The sequence below is a fragment of the Littorina saxatilis genome, linkage group LG1, assembly GCF_037325665.1.
Source record: "Littorina saxatilis isolate snail1 linkage group LG1, US_GU_Lsax_2.0, whole genome shotgun sequence".
NCBI classification, from domain to species: domain Eukaryota; kingdom Metazoa; phylum Mollusca; class Gastropoda; order Littorinimorpha; family Littorinidae; genus Littorina; species Littorina saxatilis.
In genome coordinates this window covers 745,138-768,952 of record NC_090245.1, presented here as the reverse complement: position 1 = coordinate 768,952, position 23,815 = coordinate 745,138, and the positions used below count along the sequence as shown (strand labels likewise).

At 41.9% G+C, this 23,815-nt stretch overlaps 3 protein-coding genes across 7 annotated transcripts in view; 2 read left to right on the top strand and 1 right to left on the bottom strand.

Annotated features, from left to right (window-relative positions):
• LOC138959055 (phosphorylase b kinase regulatory subunit beta-like) overlaps positions 1 to 23,815 on the top strand; it is a 123,702-nt gene that overhangs the window by 71,606 nt on the left and 28,281 nt on the right. For all 5 annotated transcript variants that reach the window (XM_070330417.1, XM_070330427.1, XM_070330419.1 and 2 more), the window contains 4 exons: positions 1,267 to 1,434; positions 17,187 to 17,459; positions 17,880 to 18,082; positions 21,984 to 22,121. In XM_070330417.1, coding sequence (XP_070186518.1) covers positions 1,267 to 1,434; positions 17,187 to 17,459; positions 17,880 to 18,082; positions 21,984 to 22,121 — 782 coding nt within the window. The remainder of the gene's footprint in view (positions 1 to 1,266; positions 1,435 to 17,186; positions 17,460 to 17,879; positions 18,083 to 21,983; positions 22,122 to 23,815) is intronic.
• Positions 5,560 to 8,779, top strand: LOC138959137 (uncharacterized). The gene is made up of 3 exons (XM_070330507.1): positions 5,560 to 5,835; positions 6,523 to 6,699; positions 7,251 to 8,779. Exons 1-3 carry the CDS (start codon positions 5,575 to 5,577, stop codon positions 8,586 to 8,588), a joined length of 1,776 nt encoding a protein of 591 aa, XP_070186608.1. The 5' UTR covers positions 5,560 to 5,574; the 3' UTR covers positions 8,589 to 8,779.
• LOC138959100 (uncharacterized) lies at positions 8,875 to 14,255 on the bottom strand. The gene is made up of 3 exons (XM_070330453.1): positions 13,601 to 14,255; positions 13,053 to 13,241; positions 8,875 to 12,118 (listed from the first exon to the last, which is right to left on the bottom strand). The coding sequence occupies exons 1-3, from the start codon at positions 14,161 to 14,163 to the stop codon at positions 10,333 to 10,335; spliced, it is 2,538 nt and encodes an 845-aa protein (XP_070186554.1). The 5' UTR covers positions 14,164 to 14,255; the 3' UTR covers positions 8,875 to 10,332.

The following is a 23,815-nucleotide window of genomic DNA, read 5'->3' as shown; positions in this document are numbered from 1 at the left end:
TCAACATGTGTATCTCCTGCCGTTGTCGACCACAGTGACTGGTTCAACATGTGTATCTCCTGCCGTTGTCGACCACAGTGACTAGTTCAACATGTGTATCTCCTGCCGTTGTCGACCACAGTGACTGGTTCAACATGTGTATCTCCTGCCGTTGTCGACCACAGTGACTGGTTCAACATGTGTATCTCCTGCCGTTGTCGACCACAGTGACTTGTTCAACATGTGTATCTCCTGCCGTTGTCGACCACAGTGACTGGTTCAACATGTGTATCTCCTGCCGTTGTCGACCACAGTGACTGGTTCAACATGTGTATCTCCTGCCGTTGTCGACCACAGTGACTGGTTCAACATGTGTATCTCCTGCCGTTGTCGACCACAGTGACTGGTTCAACATGTGTATCTCCTGCCGTTGTCGACCACAGTGACTGGTTCAACATGTGTATCTCCTGCCGTTGTCGACCACAGTGACTGGTTCAACATGTGTATCTCCTGCCGTTGTCGACCACAGTGACTGGTTCAACATGTGTATCTCCTGCCGTTGTCGACCACAGTGACTGGTTCAACATGTGTATCTCCTGCCGTTGTCGACCACAGTGACTGGTTCAACATGTGTATCTCCTGCCGTTGTCGACCACAGTGACTGGTTCAACATGTGTATCTCCTGCCGTTGTCGACCACAGTGACTGGTTCAACATGTGTATCTCCTGCCGTTGTCGACCACAGTGACTTGTTCAACATGTGTATCTCCTGCCGTTGTCGACCACAGTGACTTGTTCAACATGTGTATCTCCTGCCGTTGTCGACCACAGTGACTGGTTCAACATGTGTATCTCCTGCCGTTGTCGACCACAGTGACTGGTTCAACATGTGTATCTCCTGCCGTTGTCGACCACAGTGACTGGTTCAACATGTGTATCTCCTGCCGTTGTCGACCACAGTGACTGGTTCAACATGTGTATCTCCTGCCGTTGTCGACCACAGTGACTAGTTCAACATGTGTATCTCCTGCCGTTGTTGACCACAGTGACTAGTTCAACATGTGTATCTCCTGCCGTTGTTTACACTGGAGTGATGTTTCACACTGGAGTGATGTTTCACACTGGCGTGACGTTTTTACACTGTAGTGATGTTTTACACTGGAATGATGTTTCACACTGGCGTGACGTTTTTACACTGTAGTGATGTTTTACACTGGAGTGATGTTTCACACTGGCGTGACGTTTTTACACTAGTGATGTTTTACACTGGCATGACGTTGCCTTTCAGTCCTTCACCTCGTCAGCCTGCCTGGAGCACCTGGACTTCCTGCAGGCCATCCCTGACACTGACATCTTCCAGCCCTTCGAGGAGAAGCAGGTTTCCAGCAGCTTCAAGTCTCTCACAGACATCCCCACCGCATCATCCATCAAGGATGACTTCCATCTCACAGAAATGGTAAGTCTCTGATAGAAATGGTAAGTCTCTGAAAGAAATGGTAAGTCTCTGACAGAAATGGTAAGTCTCTGACAGAAATGGTAAGTCTCTGACAGAAATGGTAAGTCTCTGACAGAAATGAAAAGTCGGTTTCACCTTTGTGTATGAGATCTTGTGAAACAGTAGGGTGGGTTGAAAAATCTTGTGAAACAATATGATAGGTGAAGCATCTTGTCAGATACATAGAGATTACACAATGTTCTATTTATAACTCACGTTGGGAATCCCGAGAGACTTTCTTTGTTTAGTGGGGCACTTACGGGGGTCGAGGCTTGCCGAGGGATTCCCAACGTGAGTTACAATAGAACATTGTGTAATTTCTTTAGTACACTTTAATGCGGTAAGACGTGTGTTGTTATGTTTTTATACACATCACTCCGTCTGTTTACATCCCATACAGGACCTCGACGCCTGATCCGGAAGTCTGTGGTCAATGGATGTGTTTCGTACATCCGAGCTTGAATGTAGTCCGATCATTTGATGTGATATTTGTCAGCTTCTGTTGTCAGCTGTGCTCTCACCTTATATTGAGTTCACACTGCAACACTCTGGAGAATCAAAACATCGGCCAAACATGACGTATTTTGGAAACAAATGTTGCAGTTGAGTAATAATCCAGCGTGTGCCTGTGGCCACGCATCAGACTTTCTTTTAGATTGCCCTCAATACGATAGAGACCGAACCAGAACAATAAGTACTCTCCCCACTGATCAAATTACGATATCAAAACTCTTATTTGGTGATGCAAGTTTGTCAAAAGAATTAAATGAATTTGTTTTTGATAAAGTCCAGGAATATATTATTTCAACTGGCCGACTTGGGGCAAAACGAATTTGAGTGCAGTATGCCCCATTCATTATAGATAATTTAAGTCTAAATTTAATTAAGAAGTTATAGCGATTGTTATTGGTATATGCAATTGTGATGTATACTTATGTACTCTCTCTCTCTCTTTTTCTCTCTCTCTCTCTCTCTCTCTCTCTCTCTCTCTCTCTCTCTCTCTCTCTCTCTCTCTTTCTCTCTCGCTCTCGCTTAATCTCTCTCTCTCTCCCTCTCCTTTCCTCTCTAAAGGTAAACTTTTAAAATTTTTAATTTTTAATTTTTCAATTTTATTATTGTGTGTTTGTGCGTCCCAAGGACAGATTGTAAGAAAAGGCATAGCCTTAAATCTTAATCCTTGTTAAATAAAGTTCAATTCATTTCAATTCAATTCAATTCTCTCTCTTTCCCTTTTATATTCTTTGTCCATTCTATTGCCGTGTCCTGTCTCCATTATGCCTTTGCTTTTTGTCAAATATGTATATATGAGGCTTTGCCAAAAGGTGCTGGGGGGGTGCTTGGACATTTGTGACAAACTAAACCTTTTCAGTTGATTTTTTTTGGTGTTTTAAGTGATACATTAGTCTTTGATGAACACATTTGTGTAATAAAAGAATGGTTTGTGCATTTGGGAAATGTGTACGGTTTGATAATATGCCATAAAACGCCAATTTTGAGAAAAGCCACATGTGCAACAAAACTGACCACAGAAGCCATTAATATCATTTCATACAACTGGTAATGATTTATTTCTAGTAAACAGACCCTGCAGAAGCATTATCAGTCTTTAAAAGTACATTTGGAGCCAAATCTTGAATGCAGTGTCACGTAATGTCGCAAAACGCTCAAACATCATAAAAGTCAAAACTGATACTTTCTGCTAAGTAACCACAAGAAGTATAAACCCTAAAATAAAATATAACACTTCAACAGAAACACTGACACATGTTAAAAATATCCCTAAAAGTTGTTACAGTTTGCTCAAACTAGTTAAACATGTTGTTGTAGGTGTCACGTGTTACAAAAATATTGATGGACATGAAAATATTCATAATATTTGAAATAACAACCAGAATGTTATACATACACTAACTTTTCATTTACAATCTAAAGATTAGGTTATTTATGGAATATGAAAACAGAAACAATAGCAAAACATGTTAAAAGCAAGTCATAACAGCATTCTACGTGTCACATGTTACACTGTGTGAGTGGACATGAAATTATTCAAAATGTTATAAATGACAACTGTGATATTAAATAGACCTTTAGGATACATTCATATTTTGAAGATTAGGTAATTATGGAACATCAAAGCACCACAAAAAAAGTAACATCATGTTCAAAACAGGTCAAATCTGCGTTCTACCTGTCACGTGTTACATGGAGTCAGTGGACATGAAATCAATGAAAATGTCAAAAATAACTACAATATTCAAACAGACATTTAGAATACAGTTTTAACCTAATGTCTATGTACATCTGGAACAAGGTTCTCAATCAAATCGAATTTTTTTAATTAGTTGTACGTAAAATCCTAGCAAAATCCAAATTTAAAAAAAAAAAACTTTGATTTTTTTTATGTTGGGGAGGGGTGTTAAAACAATCTCATGAAAATATTCCTTCCCCCTGCTAACCCAAAAGCATTTTTTCAGCTTTGGCTACAATATTTACAAGGACATATATGTCTCCTCCTAAATCGTTGCACGGATATGAACGTATCCTCCTGAATCGTAACACGGATATTAACAAAAACAGAGGATCGAATTTTTCTTCAATCAAATTTGCCTCCAAAAGTAGCAAGCAGTTGTATATAGGTTACACAATATGCAAGATAATCAGAACTCGGAGTGTGTAAGCTATTTATCCCATTACTCCGACGTTTTCATTAAAAACACTTACTTTTTCCACTAAAACCTGCCCGTGCCTGTTTTCAGCTTGCCAAAAGCCTCCGCAGTCGAAATTCATGTCAATGAATTCATGCGCATAGCTAGTTCCCATTTGTCAGCATAATGGACGGCGTCATTCGACTTGTATGTAGACATTCAGTCATTCAAATTGCTTATAAAAAGGTCTGCTATCTGCTTTTACATTTTGAAAGTCATTTTAAAATATCCTTGTGTATCATGTATATGACATCGACTTTCGTTATACTCAATTCGGCATACCGGGTTTATATTTTTACCAGAATTGCGCACGATAATGGCAGCGCAACAAATTCAGTTCGGGCCGTGCTGGTTTGATCGTTGACCCAAGTCAGTTTGCATGCAGTGTTACTGTTTGTCAGTCGGGGATAGAAATGTTGGCTGTCATCGCGCTGTTATGTTTTGGTTTTCACACGTGGATCACTTACATATTCAGTCGGTCGGGTTTTGTGTGTGTGTGTGTGTGTGTGTGTGTGTGTGTGTGTGTGTGTGTGTGTGTGTGTGTGGCCGCCCTTCGTGGTCGGCTGGGCGTTAAGCAAACAAACAAACAAACTCTCTCTCTCTCTCTCATTCTCTCTCTCTCTCTTTCTCTCTCTCACTCTCTCTCTCTCTCTCTCTTTCTTTCTTTCTTTCTTTCTCTCTCTCTCTCTCTCTCTCTCTCTCTCTCTCTCTCTCTCTCTCTCTCTCTCTCTCTCTCTCTCTATCTCTCTCTCTCTCTCTCTTCAGGAACCGACAAGGAATAAGATGAAAGTGTTTTTAAATTGATTTCGAAAATTTAATTTTGATAATAATTTTTATATTTTTAATTTTCTGAGCTTGTTTTTAATCCAAATATAACATATTTATATGTTTTTGGAATCAGAAAATAATGGAGAATAAGATGAACGTAAATGTGTATCGTTTTATAAAAATTTTTTTTTTTTACAATTTTCAGAGTTTTAATGACCAAAGTCATAAATTAATTTTTAAGCCACCACGCTGAAATGCAATACCGAAGTCCGGGCTTCGTCAAATATTACTTGACCAAAATTTCAACCAATTTGGTTGAAAAATGAGAGCGTGACAGTGCCGCCTCAACTTTCACGAAAAGCCGGATATGACGTCATCAAAGACATTTATAAGAAAAAATGAAGAAAAAAAGTCTGGGGATATCATACCCAGGAACTATCAAGTCAAATTTCATAAAGATCGGTCCAGTAGTTTAGTCTGAATCGCTCTACACACACACACACACACACACACACACACACACACACGCACACACCACGACCCTCGTCTCGATTCCCCCCTATACGTTAAAACATTTAGTCAAAACTTGACTAATAGGGGATATACCGAAATAACTCTGCAAGACGCGATGAGAGTTACGTCCCTTGAAACACGAAACAAACTTGGGAAGCCATTAGTGATGCCAGTGAAACGTTGCTCGTGGGGAAAATGTAATTCAGACGCCAGATACCCTGAAAAACTACATGGTGTGGTATTTATACCATTTGTGAAACCAGGGAAACACAATTATCATTTAGATCGCTGTCTGAGATGGATTAAAGCGTGCGGACGTCCCCACACACAACTCTCTGTCGACAAGTTAAAACCATGGACATACGTCTGCAGCAAGGTAATAGATCTATACATTTTATACGAATGTGATCGTTTGTTACTACAGGGGAAGTTAAAGTCAACTTGAGGAAATGTTCATTGTGTGTATATTTTGGGCGTACAGAACTTTCATTTTAGCAAGTGCTCTGTCGAGTCAGTGTGCGAGGAAGTTAAAAAGATACTTGTACTGTTGCACTTTGTGTTGGTTTTGGCGGCATTCAATGATTCATCCAATCATTGTACTTTGTGGTGGGGTTGGGGGTCTTTGAGTCCTGTTGTACTTTTAGTTTTACTTATTTCCATTGGCATTATGATGATTATGGCACAACCACTATTTCATTCTTTTTTTTTTTAATCAAATCTAGTCTTTCAACTTGTACACTTGGATTCACAGTTTCATACGGTGGATTTAAATAATTTTATGCATGTTTACATTTCTTTCCAAATTAGATATACAGGCATGTCGCACAATCAAAAATATTGGGGTGGGGGGGGGGGGGGGGGGAATGTGTAAAATGAAAATGCTAGGGGGGGTCCCGAAAGAAGCAAAATGCTGCTCTATCTGTGCTTAGAAGTTGCCAAAAAATCATTGTTTTAGATTTGACAATTTATACTTGCTGCAGTACTCCCAGTCTGAGTAGTATCCCCCAGACTTGCGACGAAAAACAAATTACAAAGTAAGTGATGGTTGTCTCCTATGTTTCAGCACTTTGTTGATGGGAAACCAACGGAAGAAAATCCTGATCCCCTACCTGCTGCTGATGGAAGTCACCCCAAAACAAGGAAACTACTAGGCAGGCATGATTTACCAAACTCTCTAACAGCACCAAAGAGGAGAAACTGTTCCAAGGGTTACACTGATCAGGCTTCTGTTGTGAACCAGGTAAAAGGAGTGCATTGTAGATTTGCATACAAGGAAAACTTAAAACCTATCATGATAACTTCCAAGCGCAGGGGCGGATCAGTTGCTTTGTAAGGGGGGTGCACTTTGAATCGAAAGTGAATGTGATGGGCGCGAAGTGCCCGAATTTGCTCGGGGGGTGTCCGGGGGCATTGCCCCCCCCCCCCCCCCCCCCTGGAAAAAATGTTTGGCCCAAAGAAGCAAAATGGTGCCATCTGGTGCCATTTGATCTTAGAAATGGTCATAGAATCAGCATTCCAATTTTTTTATATTTTTTTTGCTGGAGGGGGGGGTGCACCTGCACCTTGTGCACCCCCCCCCCCCCCCTCGTTCGCCCCTGAAGCGCACAACAAATTGAGTTACTGTGAGTGTGTGTGTGTGACTGTGATGTAATATTTGGCTTCATTGACCGAAATCACAGAAAACGCAACATGATCTGCGAAATTGCTGAAAACTAACATACCTGGTGAAAGTTAAAAAGAGTACCTTTTGTCAAAGGTAAAATTGACTAATTTTCTTTGTGTGTGCTGCAGCTGGCTCAACCTGGAGACGGGGAGACTGGGAGACCACCTATTGCTCAACCTGGAGACGGGGAGACTGGGAGACCACCTATTGCTCAACCTGGAGACGGGGAGACTGGGAGACCACCTATTGCTCAACCTGGAGACGGGGAGACTGGGAGACCACCTATTGCTCAACCTGGAGACGGGGAGACTGGGAGACCACCTATTGCTCAACCTGGAGACGGGGAGACTGGGAGACCACCTATTGCTCAACCTGGAGACGGGGAGACTGGGAGACCACCTATTGCTCAACCTGGAGACGGGGAAACTGGGAGACCACCTATTGCTCATCCTGGAGACGGGGAGACTGGGAGACCACCTATCAAGTGTGGAAATTGTGGCCATGTTGTACAATTAAGCCCAGAAGAGGAGCAGATGGTGGTATCTCGGGCTTTTGTGAGTCAAATGTTGCGTTCAGACAAGTCGTGTTTCCATTACACTGGTGTCCCTTCTGTTGAGCTTCTGAAATTTATTTTCAATTGGGTGAAAGAGGCGGGCGACACAGTGAAAAACTGGGGTGGAAAACACAAATTGTTTGCAGGCAGAGTTAATGGAAAGGGGCGTCATGGATATAAAATGACCAAATTTGAATGCATGATCTTAACACTTGTGCGAATCAGGAAAGGTTTCGACATGGAACATCTCTCGTTCCTTTATGGAATTTCACAAGCCCAGGTCAGCCGCATATTCACAACATGGGTGAATGTCCTCAACCAGTGCTTTGCGCCCCTCTTGTTGTGGCCAAGGAAGGAACTTTGCAAAAAGAACTTGCCAGAAGCCTTTGAAAATTATCCAACAACAAGGTGTGTCATCGATTGTACAGAGTTGAGAATTGAAAAGCCTTTTCGCCCCAGGGCGCAGCGACTGACCTGGAGCAACTACAAACACGGCAACACAAGTAAATTGCTTGTTGCAGTGTTGCCATCTGGAGCAATCATCTTCAAATCAAAGTTGTATGTTGGATCAATTTCGGACAAAGAAATAGTGAAGAGGTGTGGATTTCTGGAAAAACTTGAGCAAGGGGATGATGTGATGGCCGACCGAGGCTTTAATATCAGAGAGTTGCTCTTGCAAAAGAAAGCAACATTGAACATACCATCCTTCAGCAAGGGTCGTCCGCTGTCGAGCAAGGCTGTCCAGCGCTCTCGCAAAATAGCTTCTGTGAGGATACATGTTGAACGAGCAATAGGCAGAATGAAAACATTCAAGCAAATCTCTGGTATTATCCCCATGAAAATAAGATTTCTTCTCAATCAAATTGTCACCATCGTGTCAGTTTTGTGCAATTTGCAGGCGAGATTATGCTGATCTGTTCAGACTGTTGACATTTTGATTCTGGGACAGTTGTCAATGTACGAGATAATTATGAAGATTGTGGATGCAAAGTGTGCACATATATATGTAATCTCAAATCAAATCGCTGCTTCACACTCAACATTGTATCTCGAGATTGATATTCCATGTTAATTACAGCTGTGTGTGGAGGGAGAGAGAGAGAGAGAGAGAGAGAGAGAGAGAGAGAGAGAGAGAGAGAGAGAGAGAGAGAGAGTTTCATATGTATATATATATATATATATTGAAAAACAAAATGAAGTTCTGTTTATTTTTTATTCACTGCTTAGTTGTGCTTACAATGAATAGTAATTTTAGTATATTTTTACAAATTTAGTGACATGGACCTAGAGGCATTGCATGCCTAGTCACGATTAAGGAAAGGCACAGCAATGCTGATCAGATTTATCATTTTGTGACCAATCGGCTCTGCTATGTGTTCCTTTGTCTGGACTGGTACCGTAGCGACACCCAAGCCAATGCAACTCTGTCCATTTTTTTTTTTTTGTTTCAAGATTTGTTCAGTTGACGTAATATGCTGATGAACATGCAGACCACAACAATAAAGTTTCACATTATACATATTTTCGTTTTGTTTTACTTTTAGTCTAATGTACAACTACCATTCACATAATGCTGACCTGTGTTCATCAATTGTCAACAATAACATTTTCTTTCGGGTTGCCATACCCGGCGCTTGAATGGGCTTTCTTTAATACTTTTTTTTTCGTAGCTGCTCGCCATTAGTAAACCCAGAATGTACAACTTGGTTAAGGCGGACAATTACGAAAGAAGATGAAGAAAGAACGCGCTTTCAAAGGCTAAACACGGCACAACAAAAAGCTGGCTACATTTACCAAAGTCTCTAAAACGCAACATATAATATATAAAGTATAATGTGCATGGGGAAAATAAATCTTAATCCTTTGTCTTAGCCCTGCGCCACAATTCTCAGCATAAAGGGATGTCCACACTGAATCGAGTGAACATGTTGAAAATTGACAATTTTGTAGAGGTCAAGGTCAGAGTTCAAGGGGTGAGGTGACCACCCAAAACAGTTTCCCTGTAAACTCAAAATTGAAGTTTTGATAAATATCGCAGGTAGCATGTCGCATAAAAACACGAGGAAAGTTGTAGTGTAAGAAAAAGCGGACAGGTAACAGTTAAAAGCTGGAATTGGAAATATCTGGAATATGTACAAGATGAATTTCAACACTTCAACAAAATTAAAAATAATAACAATAAATCATGCAAGGAATAATGGCGGTAAACTGCTATCAGCCCCAATTAGCATTCCGTGTGCAGGCCATTGCACAGTATAGTACTACTACTAGTAGTATTGGGACAATGAGACCAAAATTCTAGTTTTGATAAAAAAAATATCAATTCAAATTTAATATTAGTTTTCAAATTCATCAAAATGTACAGCTCTCTATAGTCGGCTAGAATTTAAGCAATGAGTAACAAACATCAAACTGCGTCTCTCTCTCGACAAACGGACAAAAATCATTGTTTTTAACCAAAGAACAAACTTGATGATGGCATTGAAGGTCATTGTCTTGGCACTGTGAAAAAATTACAGCAATACATGCACCCAGCTGTGGTAGAAACTGTGACCTAAAGTATTATTGTGCTTAGTGTGAAGCTGGTCTTGTTTCAACTTTTTAAGCAAAAACAAATTGACATTTTTTTACTTTTCAGTTTCTTTGACCTTGTGTGTCTACTGTGTCACTCCAAATAGATGTGGTTCAACCGAGACGTAATGCTCTAAATCAGCAATGTATCCAACATAGAGCATGGTACCAGCAGATGCAGGAGCATGAATCACAATACTTCTTGGCTGAGTAACCACTGTTATTGACAGTCCCAGTACTCGACTTGTGCCCTCCACAGCAAGTGCATCAGCGCTTGTTCCATTTTTACGGAGATCTGTTACATATTGATCAAAAGATTTACCCACAATAAACAATCCAACAACAACTTGCTCGGCATGGCTCATGTTATCTAAATAGTCACAAACCAGCTTTCTAATGGAGCCTGCAGAGGAATTTCCCTGTCCAGTCCTAGTGAGCTGATTGCTTATTGCATGAAAAAAGCAATTTCCATCACTTGGTGTCTCCCCACGTAGTCTGAAATTCTGTGACTGAAGAAATGTAGCAAACTGTTGCATAGACGATTGAACATGGTCAATATGTTTTTGATGCGAAGCAATACTGGCAGAAATTGTCATGTCTATCACATTCACAGGGTTACAAAATGCCGAGTTGTCCATCACATTCACTCGGTCAGAGATTGTTGTGGAAGAAGATACTATTCTGTCAGACATTACATCCATTGGGACAGCGTCTACTGTGTCAGAAGAGACCATCTTTGTCCCAGTGGATGTGGTGTCTGACCTAGTTGTCTCTTCCGACTCAACAGTTTCAGTCTCAGTGGATGTGGTGTCTGTCTCTTCTGACTCAACAGTCTCTGTTCCAGTGGATGTCGTGTCTAATATAACGTGAGAAGACACAATTGTGTTGGACACTACATCCATTGCGACAGAGACTGGTGTGCGAGACAAAACATGTGCTTTCCATGTGTGGAAAAAAGTTGGGTAGAACTGCTTGAGTTTCATCCTTGATGCTTCCCACCATTCCTCATCAAAGTCGATGGGCACAACCTCAACACCTTTCCTTGTGTACACCACCAGCACACCTGACTTCAGTCCAGTTACAGCCATTTGACATTGAAGTTGACAGAAGTATGCATGGTCCCTTTTCACTCTATACTTGTCATTATCGAGAACACAAAAGTCAGACAATTTCATTGCCAGACGTGGGTGCATGTTCTGTTTTGAATACAGGCATTTAATTTCAACAACAAACTTCCCACAATGACTGCAATCAACGACTGCATCAGGGCTACCGGCTAAGAATGAATCCGTTTCGGACACAACTAACCCAGGAAAACGAACAGAGCATTTTCTGTGTTTGTACCGATGAAGCTTAGTAAAGAGGGTCAGAGCTCTGTGCTCTTGCGTTCGCCCAAATTTCACTGCTGCTGGCAAATTGCCGTTGTCCAGACTAGATGGACTAACAAGTCGTTCTGCTGTATTTGCGTAGTTAGTTGAACTGAGAACTTTCTTTATAACAGATGCTGTAATGAGCCCACTTCTCATTGTAAACCAGTTCTCATTTTGGTGTTGGCCTGTTGTGTCTTCCTCTATTTGTTGTCTTTCGCAAGAGGAGTACAACAGACTGTCAAGAAATTTGGTACTGCAGTCACAGTCAGCACACTCACAGTGATGGTCTCTCAAGAATGTAGCCAGGCGAACCGATGGTGAGTCAGTTCTGAGAGGGGGTGGTGCTGGGGCAGATGGCGTCTGACGCGGCTCCCAAACATCCAAAAAGCATGAGGAGGGATGGAGCTCTTTCAGGCCTTCGAAAAAAGTAGACACCTGTGGTAGCTGTACTGTGCTAGGAATAGGCTTGTAGTTTTCCTCTGATGGCCGAAGCTCCTTTGGCCTGAAATAAACAAGACAGAAAACCAACCTTGTTGTGAATCTATGAAGACCACGTCGCTGAACCTCCATGTTTCAGAGTTATTTTGATCACACAAAGTGAACACACAGACACAAACATGCACAGTTTCCTCAAAATCTGTGAACAATTGGAATATAAAGTTTGGTTTTCTTCTTGAAAAGTATGTAATTAAATTCAATAGAGGCCTATCCCTGTTATGCAATTTCGTATGCATTAAAATTAGTCAATGTTTAGTAACTTCAGATTGAGGAATGAAAACCACATTCAATGCAATACTGTAATGGGTCTTTCTGTTCAATCATGCGTTCATCATTTCATGGTCAATTTCACTGTCACGTCACTGGAAGGACAAACACAGGGGAAGATAAGTCATGCATAAAATGTGTTTGTGTATAAATTATTCAGCACTTAGCATGTAAGAGTGAACTCAACATTTTTATGTCACGATTATCAATGTTGACATGAATATTTACCGATTCCATGAAAGGAAAAATTCTGCCCAAGTAAGCCTTTAAAGGGAGGGCAACTCTTTGCCGACTGCGAATTCCATTCGCAAACTATGGTCGCACTCGCAGCTCAGTTTGATACTAGCTTAACGGTGTATGCAAAATCAAAAAGAAAAGTTTGAGAATGAAAATGTTTAATATTTTGGTTGTTACTTTACTCCATGAGGCATAATTGTGTAGATTTTACAGATATATTTTAAGAGGTCAAAATCAGGTTACACGCCTTTACTTTCTTTAGAGGACCAAGCCCACATGCTTTAGTCATTGCTAATAAACGTAGTCAACTAAAAACTACAAAGCAAATAATCTTCAGACTTATCTATTTGTGGCTGAAAAATAGCTCAGTCAACATAGCAATTTTTGTACCCAAATTATATAAAATGAATTTAGGAAATAATATTCTGACTTACTGAGCATCCTGTCCTATTGTCGCTTGGTTCTGGCATGTCTCCACATCAGTGATGAGCATGGCATTGTCGTCTATGTTGGAGCGACGAACCCATTGACAAGCTCCCGATGTCACGCTGACTTGTTTATCCTCCACAAAGTTGATGACTTCATATAGTGATGCCAAAATGTGACGACAGCATCCATCCATGCTGTCAACAAAACACACAGAAAAGCAACTTAAACAAAAATTACTCACAAAGAAAGATCAGGACCACACACTTTTTTTGTGCACATTTCATATCAGTGAGACATAAGCTTTCAAATGATACCAAAAAAGAAAACAAATTTGCCTAATGGTGGATTCACATTCCCAGGGGCTAATGATCATTTATATCCCTGATCTTCCACAATGGATGGCCAGTGGGTCAACATCCCCTGCTCATCACCCCCCCCCCCCCCCCCCCCCATCATCTGGATCTACCAATTAATGTTTTGTTATACCCTGGCCTTGCCATTCGAGCTTATTCATTATTACATTCAAGTATCAATAAATCATAGTCACACTTACCCTCCTTTACATGAACAAAAAGCCGAGAAAATTCTGCTTCTGTTGTCGGTCCCTACATCAGTGATGATAGCCCAGGTATAATAAAACGCCTTTCCACTCACTGGGTCTTTATCACGTGTTCTGGGCTTGACTGCTGCTTTGAGAGCGAAATATCCCTGAACGTTCGGTATCTGAACAGTTTCCACACGTGTCACGTAGCCGTCTTGCATGAGTGAAAATGCTTCTGAGCGGCGGTAGTCCCTAATAGAGGTCAGAGGTACGTTCTTTGACAGTAAGTATGAACAAATGTCAAACACAGAAAAAGCAGGCAGGATACTCAGGTTATCGCTTCCATCTATCAGTCCGGGGTTTGTCAGAGTTACGCTTCCATCAACAAGCTTTGATCCAATCACTTCTTCGCGGTCTTCGATGTAGCCATCTGGATCAGTTTGAAGTCCAACTTCCTTTGCTAGCCTACACAATTCATGTTTCTTGCTGGTTCCGAAACAAACACCCCTGTCTCTCAGGTACTTTTGAAGGTCGCTAACCAAAGGCTTGCCACACTTAGAAGACAAATCCGCCATTTTTCATGGAAGTTTGTTGCAGGTTTCAAGGGAAGTCACTCTGCCAGACCTTCTGCAAGGAAGAGTTGTCGGACTTGTCCTTTTTAGGAATGAAGCCTATTGTAAAAAGTAGTCCATCTGTAAACTCTGAATATGCAGATGACCTCCATAAATTATTCAATTGTACTCTGAAATCAAAGACAATGACCAATGACAGTTGAGATCGAAACTCGGTTGTGATGGGATATCCATAGGATATCCATATGGTTGTGATGGAATATTCAGAATAATCACCTCCTCAGCTAACAGAGATAAAGAGGCAGGTCATGGGATAATATAAGCTAATTCAATTCGTCGGGAGAAGAATTATGGGCAAGTGTCAAACATTAGATCTACAAAGTGTCAAACGTTACGTATAGATCTACACCTTACCCTGAACAGACAGTACAATATTTTCTCAACTTTACGGCTCGTCGTCTCCATGATTTTAATCGAATCGGTGACCGGAAACGCCAAAGAAGCAAAGCTAGTGGTTTCCACGCTTTTGAAAAAAATACTCGCGAAACTTCTTTGTGAAAATTGCAAAAATAACAAAATGTGTCAAACGTTACTTTCGGACATTAAACTCCATCGATTCTTTTTAGCTGCTAGATACAATAACTTCGCAAATTCTGACTCAAATGCAACACACTGCTTTTATTTCCTCGAACACGAAACTATCGTTTTCATCCAAAATGGCGGCCATTCAAAGCACCAAGACCGGCGAAAATCGAATCTGTAAACAAGTTGGTCTGCGGACATGAGGCCTTCGAAAATAACCGGGTATTTACTGGGCGAGGTTTTCGGTAAATTCTGGTTCTAATTACGATTGTTGCACATTCTACTAAGAGTTGCATGCTTAGACTGTATGAAATACGCTGATTAAAACCGATAAAGTGATGCAGACCATGAAAAATCGAAAATTTCCCGAGGACACCAAAATGTCCAAAATTTTTCGGGGCCGTTTCTGGTGTATGTTTAAAACATTTTATTTTTTATTTAACATTCACAACAACAACAGGCTTCAAAACATTAAAAAAAGCATTCATCAAACTCCCTTTTTCAAAGCACAATACATGTAAACATGTTGGGGTAATCCAGTTAATTACACTTGCTTTCCAAAAATACATGGGTCCGAAATGGCACCTTTTGGCAAAGGCTCATATATATATGTATGTTTGCACATTTTGTTTGTTTCTCGTTTGTTTTGGTTTAAAAAGTACTTGTAGAAGTCTCGTCGCAAGTTATCGTAATCCATATGTTAAGTTCTCCCGTTAGGGTCACCACCATAAGCTTGAGCTTGTTGTTGATCCTTCAATCAATCAATCAATATGAGGCTTATATCGTGCGTATTCCGTGGTTACAGTTCTAAGCGCAGGGATTTATTTATTGTTTTTATTTTTATTTTTATGCAATTTATATCGCGCACATATTCAAGGCGCAGGGATTTATTTATGCCGTGTGAGATGGAATTTTTTTACACAATACATCACGCATTCACATCGGCCAGCAGATTGCAGCCATTTCGGCGCATATCCTACTTTTCACGGCCTATTATTCCAAGTCACACGGGTATTTTGGTGGACATTTTTATCTATGCCTATACAATTTTGCCAGGAAAGACCCTTTTGTCAATCGTGGGATCTTTAACGTGCACACCCCAATGTAGTGTACACGAAGGGACCTCGGTTTTTCGTCTCATCCGAAAGACTAGCACTTGAACCCACCACCTAGGTTAGGAAAGGGGGGAGAAAATTGCTAACGCCCTGACCCAGGGTCGAACTCGCAACCTCTCGCTTCCGAGCGCAAGTGCGTTACCACTCGGCCACCCAGTCCATGTATCATGTTCAAATACCTATGAATTGTTGAATAAACACTGTTTAAACCAAACAAATGTTGCAATTTGTTTCGAACATTTGACGTCACGAGTTCCCAAGTCGGTCTGCTGGCAAATGTGTGTCGCGCGACATTTCAGTGTGCTGTAGTTCACAAAGTTCTGGAGATCGTTTACGGTGGCCTGGCGTAAAATAAAAAGAAATGTTCTTGCAGCACGTACTCATAAGGCTACAGAAAGTAAGTGCCTGTTGTAGGATTTGTCGTTATCGTTCATTCTTTAATGTTCACAATTATTATTGCTTGTCGCTTTTAGATCTCACAAGCCGAAACACTCTGCAGCCAACAAAAATGTCACAGCGTTCAAGGTTTCATTTCTTAGGTGCATTATTGTTGTAAGTGGACGCAATTTAAGCAATATCCTTTCCAGATCCATGATGATAAATATAGGTGGTATGAAATTATTCCAATGTTACTGGACTGGAGATTTTGTTTCGAACCGGTGAAAAATCTCCTTTTCCTTGGAGCGCCATTGTTGTTTCCAAGCCAAGCGTTGCAAGATTCGTGCGCAGCTAAAATTAGACGTACTGTGAATTTTGACTAGTTTTCACCACGAGTGCGCATGATCTGATATTTACACAACGTTTTAGCTCTTCAAAGCGCATGCTCAGATATTTACACAATGGTTTCCAGGGTTTTTCCACAGCTTTACACCACCTTTTACCTTAAATGGACTGGGTGGCCGAGTGGTAACGCACTTGCGCTCGGAAGCGAGAGGTTGCGAGTTCGACCCTGCTATTCAGACTTGGTCGTGTGACAGACTCACAGAGTTTTCTTCCATACTCGAATAGCTGATACATGTTATGTAGTCTAACGCAGCCGTTATTTATGTCTCACAGCTTCAACAGAGGAGAGAACAAACATGTTTTTCGTACTCACAGACTTTTGGAGGGGTGATTGCGAGTTTGATTCCTTTTCTTGTCATACTCGGAAACGTGTAACATACAATCTTGCATACGTTTGCTTTAGTGGCTGCAAAGTAGGAAAGCGTGAGACATTACGATGATACTTTATTATTTCAAAAGATGATGTTGATGATGTCAACAAAAATTAGTTATTCTTAGAATTAGGAAAAAAGGATAGGGGCTTATATTGCCTGCGTCTTGTTGTAGGAACTGGAGCACAAGTCGACCCCTGACCTGATGCACTACTTCAAGTCGTTCAGCGGCTTCACCAACCAGGCGAGCGTGCTGAAGATCCTGTACCAGCGTGACGCCAACACGCGCATGGACGGTGTGCCCATCAAGCACAAGATGGAGCTGCTGATCACGCGGGCCGGTGTGCACAAGAAGTGGTCCGTGGTGCGGCTCCTGTCCGGCATGCTGGAGAAACTGGTGGACAGTCTGGCCCCCTCCATCACCACCATCCTGGTCAGAGGCAAACAGGTGAGATCAGACAAAACACTTGTTTTCTGGGTTGAATAGCTCCGCTATGGAGAGGTTGTTGCCAGGGCAGGTTGTTGCCAGGGCAGGTTGTTGCCAGGGCAGGTTGGTCAGTGGAATGATTGCCGGTGCTTTCTCTTACAAACACCATCTTGATGGCCATGTGTTGACGTTGCAGGTGACCATCTTGATGGCCATGTGTTGACGTTGCAGGTGACCATCTTGATGGCCATGTGTTGACGTTGCAGGTGACCATCTTGATGGCCATGTGTTGACGTTGCAGGTGACCATCTTGATGGCCATGTGTTGACGTTGCAGGTGACCATCTTGATGGCCATGTGTTGACGTTGCAGGTGACCATCTTGATGGCCATGTGTTGACGTTGCAGGTGACCATCTTGATGGCCATGTGTTGACGTTGCAGGTGACGATCGGGGTGTTCGGCAAGGAGGAGGAGGTTCTAGACAAGCCCATGGCTCCCAACGAGCTGAAGACCTTGCTCTACAAGATGTGCGCACCCCACGACATCCGCCAGGCCGTGCTGCAGCAAGAACTCATCATCGCCATCGGCAAGTTCATCTCGTTCAACCCAAGTCTTTTCGACGGCATCCTCAAGATCCGCATCGGGTGAGTCTTACACAGGATACTATTCAGCAGAACGTGATCTTGTAAACTGTAAGTAATTTTTTTGTTATGAAAATAACATTTTAAGTTACAACAAAAAGCCCACAAAAAATGACGCGAAAACAAGCCTTTTATAATTATAATAATAATCTAAACAACGAAGTGACTGTGGTAAGATGAACAAAGTTAAAAACAAAGGAATACTGTACTCACCAATACAAGAACGAGACAAGATGGTACAAATTTTCGCTTATGGAAGCTTCATCAGGAAAAACAAGAACACAAAAGACAACAAAAAGCAGACGCAACACGGAACGAACAAGGTTTGAAAGCAAATGGAGGGGAAACACAAAAAAGGGAAGGAACTCTAGGAACGGAAATGAATGAAAGGGGAGAGAAGTGGTTGGATGATGTCATGGGCACAGGCATACTAGACTAAAAGTGATACACATTCATAAAAGGGGGGGGTGGGGGGTGGGGTGGGGACAGAGGGAAAAAAAAAAAAAAAAAAAGGGGGGGAGGGGGGGGGGGGAAACAAACGTACGCACGCCCACGCACACATACACACACACACACAACCAAACACAGGAATACACACATAAGCACACACACACACACACATTCACACACAAACACACACACACACGTACCGTAAATCTACAGTATGTTTGGGGAATACAAGTACATCACATTTTCGCATTCAAACCGTCAGGTGTGGATGTGCCCAGGGATAATATGAAATCGGACTCTACTTGTTTTCTGTCTGTGGAGGTGCTGTACATTTGCCAGACACCTTTCACACGTGCATCCAGGGAGGTGTGGTTGCTGCTGTTGAAATGTTGGGCAACGGACCTACAGCGGCGATGCCGAATATCTGCCAGATGTTCGGTGAAGCGGGTAGAGAGGGTTCTTTCGGTCTCACCAATGTAGAGTACTTTGGGGCATTTGAGACAGGATATGGCATAGATGAGATTGCGGCTGGTGCAAGAGAACGTGCGTTTAATGTTGAAATCTTTTTTGGGGCCGGTCAGAGTGGTAGAATGGCAAATGTGAGGGCAGGTGTGGCAACGAGGGTTCTGGCATGCGTGTGTGCCGGGTTGTAGGGGAACTGGCGAACGAAGAGAGGATCGAACCAGGGAGTCTCGAAGGTTGCAGTCCCGTCGGGAGGCCAACAAGGGTGGCAGGCTGAACGTTAGGTTGTGGGGATGGTGGGTCAGAACTGCCACAGGTCTGTCTGATCTGTCTGAGGTGGATGATGGCTGCAGAGCTACTTAATAATAATAATAATAAATGAGCATTTATATAGCGCAACATCATAACTTTACAATTATGCTCTTTGCGCTTGACACATTTAAAATTAAAACACAGTTATACAAGCATTTACATCTCTACATTCATAGTCAGCAACGCTTAATTAAAAGCATACACCATCAAACATACATTACAAAAGATTCTTCCACCAACTAAGTAATAAAAACATGAATAAAATAGGTAAAACAAGGAAATACCAGCTGAATACCCTTAATCAAACAGACACCAGTCTTCTTCAAAATAGCAAATCTCTTTATTTCATACGGTAGGGGAATGAATGACCTTTCTGGCAATATACTTGGTTTTAATAAAACTGCCCGCATCACAAAGATTTACAGCTAATTGTATCCGTATACTTTTTTATGACAGGTAGTGTAGAACTAACAGCATCCGCTTAGTTAGACAGCTAGACCCGAAGTACGTGAACTTGCTTGGCTTTTCTGTACAACCCACCTGAGCTGTTTTACCCAAGCGTCTATAACGTCTTTTCCATGGCGCGCGAGATTTACGGTTAACACGTGACTAAAGTGTTGTGGCCACAGAGTCTCATACCTGCGCTCGCTGTAACTCTATTAAGTTGTGTACACAATTCTTTACATAAACTTTGCTCCGTCCATCTTCTGCTGTTCCTTCTTCTTGTCCTGCTTGTTCAGGTTTGTCTTGCTTTGATTGGCTGTGCATCTTGCCATGTTTGTGTGGCATCTTGCCATGTTTGTGTGGCTGTGGATCTTGCCATGTTTGTGTGGCTGTGCATCTTGCCATGTTTGTGTGGCTGTGCATCTTGCCATGTTTGTGTGGCTGTGGATCTTGCCATGTTTGTGTGGCTGTGCATCTTGCCATGTTTGTGTGGCGTATTGACATGTTTGATTGCACACAATGATTGACATGTTTGATTGGCTGTGCATCTTGCCATGTTTGTGTGGCTGTGCATCTTGCCATGTTTGTGTGGCGTATTGACATGTTTGATTGCACATAATGATTGACATGTTTGATTGGCTGTGCATCTTGACATGTTTGATTGGCTGTGCATCTTGCCATGTTTGTGTGGCGTGTTGACATGTTTAATTGCACATGTTTGTGTGGCGTGTTGACATGTTTGATTGCACATTCTGTTTGTGTGGCATGTTGACATGTTTTATTGCACATGTTTGTGTGGTGTGTTGACATGTTTGATTGCACATAATGTTTGTGTGGCATGTTGACATGTTTGTGTGGCATGTTGACATGTTTGTGTGGCATGTTGACATGTTTGTGTGGCATGTTGACATGTTTGATTGCACATAATGTGTGCCATGTTGACATGTTTGTGTGGCGTGTTGACATGTTTGATTGCACATAATGTGTGCCATGTTGACATGTTTGTGTGGCATGTTGACATGTTTGATTACACATAATGTTTGTGTGGCATGTTGACATGTTTGATTACACATAATGTTTGTGTGGCATGTTGACATGTTTTATTGCACATTCTGTTTGTGTGGCATGTTGACATGTTTTATTGCACATGTTTGTGTGGTGTGTTGACATGTTTGATTACACATGATGTTTGTGTGGCATGTTGACATGTTTGATTGCACATTCTGTTTGTGTGGCGTGTTGACATGTTTGATTGCACATTCTGTTTGTGTGGCATGTTGACATGTTTTATTGCACATGTTTGTGTGGTGTGTTGACATGTTTGATTGCACATAATGTTTGTGTGGCGTGTTGACATGTTTGATTGCACATAATGTTTGTGTGGCGTGTTGACATGTTTGATTGCACATAATGTTTGTGTGGCGTGTTGACATGTTAGTGTGGCATGTTGACATGTTTTATTGCACATTCTGTTTGTGTGGCATGTTGACATGTTTTATTGCACATGTTTGTGTGGCATGTTGACATGTTTGATTACACATAATGTTTGTGTGGCATGTTGACATGTTTGATTGCACATAATGTTTGTGTGGCGTGTTGACATGTTTGATTGCACATAATGTTTGTGTGGCATGTTGACATGTTTGATTGCACATAATGTTTGTGTGGCATGTTGACATGTTTGATTACACATAATGTTTGTGTGGCATGTTGACATGTTTGATTGCACATAATGTTTTTGTGGCATGTTGACATGTTTTGATTGCACATAATGTTTGTGTGGCGTGTTGACATGTTTGTGTGGCATATTGACATGTTTGATTGCACATAATGTTTGTGTGGCATGTTGACATGTTTGTGTGGCATGTTGACATGTTTGATTGCACATAATGTTTGTGTGGCATGTTGACATGTTTGATTGCACATAATGTTTGTGTGGCGTGTTGACATGTTTGATTGCACATAATGTTTGTGTGGTGTGTTGACATGTTTGATTGCACATAATGTTTGTGTGGCGTGTTGACATGTTTGATTGCACATAATGTTTGTGTGGCATGTTGACATGTTTGTGTGGCATGTTGACATGTTTGATTGCACATAATGTTTGTGTGGCGTGTTGACATGTTTGTGTGGCATATTGACATGTTTGATTGCACATGTTTGTGTGGCATGTTGACATGTTTGTGTGGCATGTTGACATGTTTGATTGCACATAATGTTTGTGTGGCGTGTGCAGGTGGATCGTGCAAGCCATGAAGATGGAGATCACACAGGAGGGGAGCCACATCGTTGACATCCACAGCCTGTCGCCTCACCGCATCAAGGAACTGCTCTACGGCGTCCTGACTCGCAACAAGAAAGAGGGGGACCTCAGGTATGTAGATAGGGGGACCTCAGGTATGTAGATAGGGGGACCTCAGGTATGTAGACAGGGGGACCTCAGGTATGTAGATAGGGGGACCTCAGGTATGTAGACAGGGGGACCTCAGGTATGTTGACAGGGGGACCTCAGGTATGTGGATAGGGGGACCTTATGTATGTAGACAGGGGGACCTTAGGTATGTAGATAGGGGTACCTTAGGTATGTAGATAGGGGGACCTCAGGTATGTAGATAGGGGGACCTCAGGTATGTAGACAGGGGGACCTTAGGTATGTATGTTCATTTGTCAGTCAATGTCTCAGTGCTGCGATGTTGTCAGTCAATGTCTCAGTGCTGCCATGTTGTCAGTCAATGTCTCAGTGCTGCCATGTTGTCAGTCAATGTCTCAGTGCTGCCATGTTGTCAGTCAATGTCTCAGTGCTGCCATGTTGTCAGTCAATGTCTCAGTGCTGCCATGTTGTCAGTCAATGTCTCAGTGCTGCCATGTTGTCAGTCAATGTCTCAGTGCTGCCATGTTGTCAGTCAATGTCTCAGTGCTGCCATGTTGTCAGTCAATGTCTCAGTGCTGCCATGTTGTCAGTCAATGTCTCAGTGCTGCCATGTTGTCAGTCAATGTCTCAGTGCTGCCATGTTGTCAGTCAATGTCTCAGTGCTGCCATGTTGTCAGTCAATGTCTCAGTGCTGCCATGTTGTCAGTCAATGTCTCAGTGCTGCCATGTTGTCAGTCAATGTCTCAGTGCTGCCATGTTGTCAGTCAATGTCTCAGTGCTGCCATGTTGTCAGTCAAGGTCTCAGTGCTGCCATGTTGTCAGTCAATGTCTCAGTGCTGCCATGTTGTCAGTCAATGTCTCAGTGCTGCCATGTTGTCAGTCAATGTCTCAGTGCTGCCATGTTGTCAGTCAAGGTCTCAGTGCTGCCATGTTGTCAGTCAATGTCTCAGTGCTGCGATGTTGTTGCGTTGTTGGTTTTGTGATTTGGAAGTATGCCCCTTGTTGTTACTTGTGGAAGTATGCCCCTTGTTGTTACTTGTGGAAGTATGCCCCTTGTTGTTACTTGTGGAAGTATGCCCCTTGTTGTTACTTGTGGAAGTATGCCCATTGTTGTTACTTGTGGAAGTATGCCCCTTGTTGTTACTTGTGGAAGTATGCCCATTGTTGTTACTTGTGGAAGTATGCCCCTTGTTGTTACTTGTGGAAGTATGCCCATTGTTGTTACTTGTGGAAGTATGCCCCTTGTTGTTACTTGTGGAAGTATGCCCCTTGTTGTTACTTGTGGAAGTATGCCCCTTGTTGTTACTTGAGGAAGTATGCCCCTTGTTGTTACTTGTGGAAGTATGCCCCTTGTTGTTACTTGTGGAAGTATGCCCCTTGTTGTTACTTGTGGAAGTATGCCCCTTGTTGTTACTTGTGGAAGTATGCCCCTTGTTGTTACTTGTGGAAGTATGCCCCTTGTTGTTACTTTTGGGAGTGCTAGGCAAAAACTACTTGTTTTGTTACTTTCTTGTTTATATCTATATTTGTGAGAGATTGGAATGTGGAAGTGTAATTCACTATAGATACCCATGTTTTGAACAACATCAAAAATGATGTAACCAGCAACTTGAAAATCATGTTTATTGTCATTGTTATCATTTTAGTGAACAGTTTGACAATGTAACTATTATGATTATGATCAGAATGTAATCATA